Source organism: Gossypium hirsutum, chromosome A01 (genome assembly GCF_007990345.1).
Source record: "Gossypium hirsutum isolate 1008001.06 chromosome A01, Gossypium_hirsutum_v2.1, whole genome shotgun sequence".
Classification (NCBI taxonomy): domain Eukaryota; kingdom Viridiplantae; phylum Streptophyta; class Magnoliopsida; order Malvales; family Malvaceae; genus Gossypium; species Gossypium hirsutum.
The window spans coordinates 24,628,546-24,636,901 of record NC_053424.1 but is presented as its reverse complement, the minus strand read 5'-3'; the positions used below and the strand labels follow the sequence as shown (position 1 = coordinate 24,636,901).

Here is an 8,356-nt window from a genome sequence, read left to right as displayed (position 1 = left end):
TTTTTAAATTATAGAGAAATATTTTTTTTATAATTTTTATACTTTTTAATGATTTTTAATTTTTAAATTTTTTTATATATTTTTAATTTTTAAAATTAAAAAAATAATTAATTTTTCTTTCTCTGGAATCTACCTTATTCCATTTCTTTATTTTAAGATATAGTGAAATCACCAAATCGACCTTCACCGAACACAGCATAGTTGAGACATCTCAGTCACGATAATAATGACTGCTTAACTTCTTATTTGCTCCCAAACCAAGAATTTTCAGTGACAATTCAACCAATTTCTGTCCTGTCTTTTAAATAAATCAGCCTCTTTAATTATTATTATTTTTTAAAAATAAGTTTAAATCTGAAACTTATGCTGTGTTTAATAAATTTTCAACTTTATCTATCTTTTTGGCCACCAACTACTTTTCTATTTAAATACTTTTCTTTACAATTTTATATTAAATAAAAAACTAATATGATCTTCTAAAAAATAATATTAATTTTTTTATAACATTAATTTTATTATAGGTTTTTATCCTCTCCCCAACTCTTAAATAAGAGGATAATGTATTTCAGCGCACTCAAACTCACATTATCCTACTCTTATAATAATATTTATACTAATCGAACAAAGACGCAATCTACAAAAAAAGTCCTTTTTACATTCAATGAAAAATTGTAATATTATCATATTTCATCTAGTAAATTACTTCATACAAAGTTTTGGATAGAAATTTTATGAATAAGGATCGATCAAAATTTTAAAATAAATTTAACTATAAAATTATAAAAATATAATTTTGTTATAAAATTTAAAAGAGATATAAAATAAATAAGAGAAAAAAACAAAAGATGAAAGGATGATTCAATTTTCACATAAAGACCATGAATTTAGGAGTTATAGATATTAATCTTTTTAAAGGTTATAATAGGATAAATTTAAGTGTTATGAATATCCATTTAAAATATTATTTTAAATAATGATACGTGGACCATGGACCATGGACCATGAGCATTTCCGTCTTTTTCTCATTGGTTTTTCACGGAGCATGGGCCCTTTTTTTCTATTTCGGTTCTATGGACCCACGAGGCACGAAGTTCCCACTAGCAAGGCTCTTCCAACTTCAACCATAAATAGTACATCAAATTCAAATACCATCGCAAATTCATTTGTGCCAATACATCTCTCATCTGGGTTGTCGTTTCTGTAGCTGAAGAAACTCTTCAATGGCTGAAAAGAGCAAGGTTTTGATCATCGGAGGAACTGGATACCTGGGAAAGTTCATTGTGGAAGCCAGTGCAAAAGAGGGTCATCCCACTTTTGTTTTTGTAAGGGAGTCCACCGTCTCCGACCCTGTTAAGGGAAAACTTGTCGACAACTTCAAGAACTTAGGGGTCCATTTGTTGTTAGTAAGTAGTAACCTTTTACTTCTTCACATACATCCATGGCTGGCTGTGACATATCTTTATCTTTTATTGTTGTGTCATGCAGGGGGATATGTACGACCATGAGAGTTTGGTCAAAGCAATAAAGCAAGTTGATGTGGTGATTTCGGTTGTGGGTCAAATGCAGTTATCAGATCAAGTTAAGATCATTGCTGCTATTAAAGAAGCTGGGAATGTCAAGGTGGGTGTTTCCTCTCTTTAATTTGTTTTATATTCAAGTTTGGCTTCAACATAGTATCTTACATCACTGTAAATCAAATTAGCTGCAACCACTTTGATATAATTAAACCCGTATGAGGCCACTTTGGTGGAATGGACCCTCCATGTGCTGGTAGTTATTGTAAATGATGCTGTAGATGCGTAGTATTTACTATTTACTAACCCTGGTACGGTAGAACAACTTAAACAGTTTTAGATCTACTTTTACACGCATATGAAATTCGATACCATGCATTTGAGCCAAGCTCGACTTCTGGATTCCAAATTATTGAGAGAACTTCACTTGAATATCTTTCCTGGACGTGGGCACTTGTGGTTTATACCCAAAAAAAAAAATTGAACACATTTTGGTGACTCTGGACCCAACAACTTACCGTTTTCTCACTCTATTCTAACGAATTTTGATCAGAGATTTTTCCCATCGGAATTTGGAATGGACGTGGACAAGAACAATGCGGTTGAGCCAGCAAAATCGACATTCGCAATCAAGGCTCAAATCCGTCATGCTGTTGAGGCTGAAGGGATCCCTTACACTTATGTGCCTGCTAACTGCTTTGCAGGCTATTTTCTTCCTACATTGTCGCAGCCAGGAGCCACCTCTCCCCCAAGAGACAAGGTGGTTATTCTAGGTGATGGAAATCCTGAAGGTAAACAAAGCATTTCTAATCAGAAACTTGATGACCGCTTAGTTTTAGAGATTAAATAAAGCATCTGCCATCACCATTTGCAGCTGTTTTCAACCATGAAGCTGACATCGGAACCTACACCATCAAAGCTGTTGATGACCCCAGAACAGCGAACAAGACTCTATTCATCAGGCCTCCCAAGAACACCTACTCATTTAACGAGCTCATCGCCCTGTGGGAGAAGTTGATTGGCAAAACCCTTGAGAAAACATATGTTCCTGAGGACCAACTTCTCAAACAGATCCAAGGTTGATAAAATCTCCTGCTCTTATTTTGGATTTGTTCATAGGAATCTTATCATACTTTGGTTATTTATTCATGCATTTTATCAAATTCTTGCAGAGTCTCCAATCCCAATCAATATTATGTTGGCCATCAGTCACTCAATCTTTGTCAATGGTGATTGCACCAACTTCGAGATCGATCCATCATTCGGATACGAAGCTTCTGAGCTCTACCCTCAAGTGAAATACACCACTGTGGAAGAAGGCCTCAGTCGTTTTGTTTGAGAAAGCTAGAAATCAAATCAGATCATTGTTGTTATTAAACTGATACCAGTAATAATTCAAAAACTGTCACTGAGAGATTTGTGCAGAGGACTTGGGGATTCTGTGTGTATGCATGTGTGTGTTTATGTCATAAATTTCTCGTTACTATCATTCAACATAATGCCAAACATGCTATTCTTCTTGTGTCGTACTCATAGTCCATGTCTCTGAATATTACAAGCAGCTCTTTCTTTACATTGTGCACCATCCACAAAAGCCAATACCAGGTCATCAATAAACAGCCATGCAAGCAAAATAATTTCAGAGCATTGCTTTAGGTAAATTATGGGATAAAGGAGCCAAAACCTCAAACTCTGAAAATCAATATATATGGACTGGTTCATGAATATAAATGATGTACCATTAAAGATCGTAGTTGAGAGAATGTCGTGGTTCTAGAGAAGATTCTAAATCTCTTTATACTAAATTTTAGTAGTATAGAACACCATCTTTGACCTATGAAATATATTTTACAAATATGATTATAAAATTCAAGAAATTGAAGTGGACTAATTTGCAATTTTTTTAGCCACTGAATAAGAAGGCTCAAAAGTCCAAAAAAATTCAAACAATGAATACTTGAGCAATCAAGGCCTAACTCAATCCCAAAGAAACAAACCCTATAAAATTCAAGAAATTGAAGTGGACTAATTTGCAATTTTTTTAGCCACTGAATAAGGAGGCTCAAAAGTCCAAAAAAATTCAAACAATGAATACTTGAGCAATCAAGGCCCAACTGAATCCCAAAGAAACAAACCCTATAAAATTCAAGAAATTGAAGTGGACTAATTTACAATTTTTTAGCCACTGAATAAGGAGGCTCAAAAGTCCAAAAAAATTCAAACAATGAATACTTGGGCAATCAAGGCCCAACTCAATCCCAAAGAAACAAACCCTAACCACCACAACTTTTGGTGGCTACATCATGTAACAAGGGAGGAAGGAGAGTGATCGAAGAAGGCAACAATGGCAGGCCGTCATACCTACAACCAACAGATCCACCATCAAGGAGGAGTTGAAAAAGAAGTCAGTTTGCTCCCTATCCCAATTCGATGTGTCAACTAATGTTCTAACATAATTTGGAATAAGATAGTTTAACAGTAGTTTTTAAAGAGAGATTCATTCACATGATTTTTTTTAACACAGCTCGGATAAAAATCTTAATCTATGTAGTCTTATCAGTGAATGATTTATTCAATAATAAATCTAAAAATTTATTGACTAAAGCCCAATTTACCGCTACAACAACAAGCAATTGTAACCTCAACAAATATGCCCAATAGTTACAACAACAAGCAATTTTAACTCTAACAAATATGCCCAATAGTTACAATTACTCACTCACAATAATATTCATCTCACTAAGAAAGCCCATATAAAGAGTGAAATAAACAAAGAAAATACAAGCAATGAAGATGGTAGTAGCTCAAGTAAATACACTCCCAAAAGATATATCCAATGAGCATCGGCACTGCCTAGTTATAGGCAAAATAAAGCAGCTTCCCTAAGTAACATTAGGGGGATAAAATACCATTTTAAATTGAAGTATTTATCCACAAAAAATCTCCTTTTAAAATATGAATTCAAAGCGTTCATTATCAAGCAAATCTTGTAACACCCCCAACCCATATCCGTCACCAGAATAGGGTTAAGGAACATTTTCAGAGTTTATAGAATAAATACAATTAATTCAAGTCATTTACTATTCATATCAGAAACCAATCATATTTAATCATATTGTCCCGTAAATGGACCCTCGAGGCCCAATTTAAACATTTAAAAGAAATTGGGACTAAATCAGGAATTCAGAGAATTTTTTGCAAAATTTCAAATGTTTTCTTAAATACAGGGGTCACACGCCCATGTGGGTAAGCCATGTGACTCACACGGTCAAATAACACGCCATTGTCCTAGACCGTGTGGGCATTCGATATAAGGCACACGACTGTGTCCCAGCTCGTGTTTATACCTATGTAACTCTCTGGCTTGAGTCACACAGCCAACCACACGCCTATGTGCTTGGCCGTGTGGAAAATTTAATTTTCAAAAATTAGGTGCAGGATTCACACGGCCAAGACACACACCCATGTGTTGGGTTATGTATTTCACATGGCTGAGACACACGCCCATGTCTTTACCCGTGTGACCAATTCTGAGCATTTTGTTTCTCAATTTTTAAGATGCAGAGGATGCACAGCCAAACCACACACCTGTGTGCATGGCCGTGTGTCACACATGGTTGAAACACACGCTCGTTTGTCTACCTGTGAAGACGAAAATAGGCCATTTTCAAGGCCATTTTTCTCACCCAAGTATACCATCAACCTACAACAACACTTGAATACATTTACCAACCAATTCAAGACATTAAAACTAAACCAAAACCCATCTTATGCATATCATATTAGCTTATATGTTTAAGTATTTAAACTTAACAATTTCACACTTATATTCATAGACAAATTTTATCAAATATACTAATTCAAAATCATTCATTAATAAGTTTATATTCTCTCCACCATATAACCATTTCATCACACATTAAACATGCTAAATTCTTACATAATTACATCAAAATATGCTTAACATTAGCCATTCCAATGGCTAGTTACAACCAAAATATATTTCATCATTTGATCTATTTTAGCCTATACAAGCCATTATATTAAAAGTAGATTTGTTATTTATACCAAAGTGAGCTATAGGATAGTGTGATCTTGCTCTGATCCACTCCAACCTTTACGAGCTTTTGAATACTATAAAACAGAGAAAATGAACAGAGTAAGCATTCAATGCTTAGTAAGTTCGTATAACAGGAATTTAACTTACCAATCATATTCATTTAAAATAGTATACAAACATGCATTCAAAACATTGTGGCCAATTGCCTAGACATATGCTCTCATCAAACAAGTTAGTCATGAAATTTATATGAATATCAAGAAAACAAAGATAAGCTCATCATACAACCATTTCTAGGTATTTCAGAATTGTTCATGATATAATTCATTAAATTCTCATATTTTATCATATCAGGAGTCTTGTCTATTGAATCATTGAAATATCGATGAATACCTGGGTAGTACACACAAGGTGTACTTATCAATGATCCGTCAATTTATATACAGGGGTGCTTATTAGAGCACATAACCGGGAAGCACACTCTCGAGCCTTATCACGGGAAGCTTATAAAGAGCCATATCGGGAAGCCCGCAAAGAGCCTATCGGGAAGCTTATCTGGGCTATATAATAGGAAGCTCATAAGAGCCATAATCAGGAAGTTCATAAAGAACCATATCGGGAAGCTCACAAAGAGCCATATAACGGGAGCTCTGGATAACCATACATCGAGAAGTTCAAGTGAGCATTATCTGGAAGCTCACAAAGAGCCAATTTAACAGGAAGCTCACGAAAAGCTTATAATCGGGATGCTCATAAGAGCTAAGGTGTGTCCACAACAAATGTAGGATCACAACCTAATGGGACGCTTCGAAGAGCTATAACGGGAAGCTTGCAAGAACTATATACGGTAAGCTCGAGAGGGCTAATAACGGGATGTCATAAGAGCTGTAGTTTGTCCACAACATATGTTGGACCACAACTAATACGGGAAATCCTATATCCATTGACTTTCATCTATTCTAATGGGACTTGACATTTTTCGAGCGTTGTCGGATATATGATCATTTCATATATTTATGACATTTATACAATTCACATAAACACATTCAATTCAAGCATATAAATATATACAATTAAGTTACACGAACTTACCTCGATACTTGTTCGTATACGAGAATCTACTAATCTGATATTTTTTCTTTTCCTTGATCTAACTTCGTATTTGAGTTATCCAAATCTATATAAATGAATTTAACATTAATTTAATAAAATTCACATTCCATTCCATTCAATTCATATCTTAGGAAAAATTACTATTTTGCCCCTATACTTTTTATTAATTCCAATTTTGTCCCTAGACTCGGAAAATGAAATTCATGCAATTCAATCATATAAAAATTACTAAAAACGGAACAAGATTACTTACCCAATTAGGCTTGCTTGATTTTCTTTCTCTTTCCTAGGGTTTCCATAGAATTTGGGGAAGAAGATGATAATAATAATATGATATTAAGTTGTTATTATCTTTATTTATTTCTATTTCTAATTTAGTCCTTTTCTTTTTCTAAATTTCCATGGATGAATCATCAAAAATATCTACTAACTTTTCTTAATGGTCTAATTACCATATAAGGTTCTAGCTATTAGAATTCAACTTTTACATTTTATGCAATTTGGTCCTTTAATTAGTTAAACATGTAATCGGTAAAATTTTATTATCGAAATTTTTATACGTCTTTCAAATCATAATGTAGACCATGCAATAATATTGAAATAAAATTTCTTTCTGACTCAAATTTGTGGTCCCGAAACCACTATTCCAATTTCACTGAAAACGGGCTGTTACAAATCTAAGGCTTAAAGGTAAAATATAAGGTTTTGATAAGTGTAACTTTGATCCTTTTGTTACGAAGTGGCCATTCATTCAATGGCGAACTTAGGTCACAAAGCTGCCAGCCCATCTAAACTAGTGAGCTCAAACACAACCGTGAGCTCACCAAACATGTGAGCTCAGCAAAGATGTGAGCTCAACCAGGATGTTATCAATATGTGAATCACCTCATGTAACTTTGATCATTTTGTTACGAAGTGGACATTCATTCAATGGAGAACTCAGGTCACAAAGCTACAAGCCCATCCAAACTTGTGAGCTCAAACACAACTGTGAGCTTAGCAAAGATGAAATAAATGTGAGCAAAATTCATAAGTGCAGAATTTAATATGCTTTTTGCTTAGTCTATTTGTTAAGATAACTTGTTGAAACAAGAAGAGTTAGTATAGAAATGGTGTTATTAGGTACTTTTTTCTCTAAATCATTTTGTGTACATGTTTTATCTTTACTTTTCCAAGATGATTTGATATGATTAGTTGATTACTTGTAACCACTTCACCTATTTATTGTACCATAAACAATGGGAACAACCAAACAGATTGAGCATTATGCTTTTTCGAATGATTATTGCCAACAACATTAATACCACAGCTCCACAAATTGAAAGTGCAAAAGAATATATTATGTTTGTGGAAGAACGATTTCGTTCTGTGGATAAGTGACTCATTGGTACCTTAATGGCACGACTCACAACCATGAAGCCTGATTGGTCGAGTGTTAGACCTGATGCCATAAATGTAATATTTTCATCTATGTACACTTATATTTTTTTTTAAAACAGATTGATTAATAAAATTATCCATAACTACATTAATATACATGTTTTGGTTAATAAAATTACAGGCCTATTCCCCTCATAGTTACATAGGAATTGGAAATCCATGTACCTCCACACCTTATGATTTGTAATGATGTAATGATGCAATTTTTTAATTCTTTTCATGATATTGC

General features: G+C 33.9%; 1 protein-coding gene across 1 annotated transcript; it reads left to right on the top strand.

Moving 5' to 3' along the window:
- The first annotated feature begins 1,064 nt into the window (after positions 1-1,064).
- Positions 1,065-3,043, top strand: LOC107918019 (eugenol synthase 1). Its single transcript, XM_016847506.2, has 5 exons — positions 1,065-1,403; positions 1,486-1,620; positions 2,068-2,305; positions 2,389-2,592; positions 2,687-3,043. Exons 1-5 carry the CDS (start codon positions 1,221-1,223, stop codon positions 2,851-2,853), a joined length of 927 nt encoding a protein of 308 aa, XP_016702995.1. The 5' UTR covers positions 1,065-1,220; the 3' UTR covers positions 2,854-3,043.
- Positions 3,044-8,356: the final 5,313 nt, after the last annotated feature.

What these genes read in the sequence shown, in the direction of transcription:
- LOC107918019 (XM_016847506.2), top strand. Translation starts at nt 1,221, where the DNA reads ATGGCTGAAAAGAGCAAGGTTTTGATCATCGGAGGAACTGGATACCTG. An exon ending in TAGGGGTCCATTTGTTGTTA is followed by an intron (nt 1,404 to 1,485) that starts GTAAGTAGTAAC and finishes TGTGTCATGCAG; the next exon opens with GGGGATATGTACGACCATGA. An exon ending in ACTTCTCAAACAGATCCAAG is followed by an intron (nt 2,593 to 2,686) that starts GTTGATAAAATC and finishes AAATTCTTGCAG; the next exon opens with AGTCTCCAATCCCAATCAAT.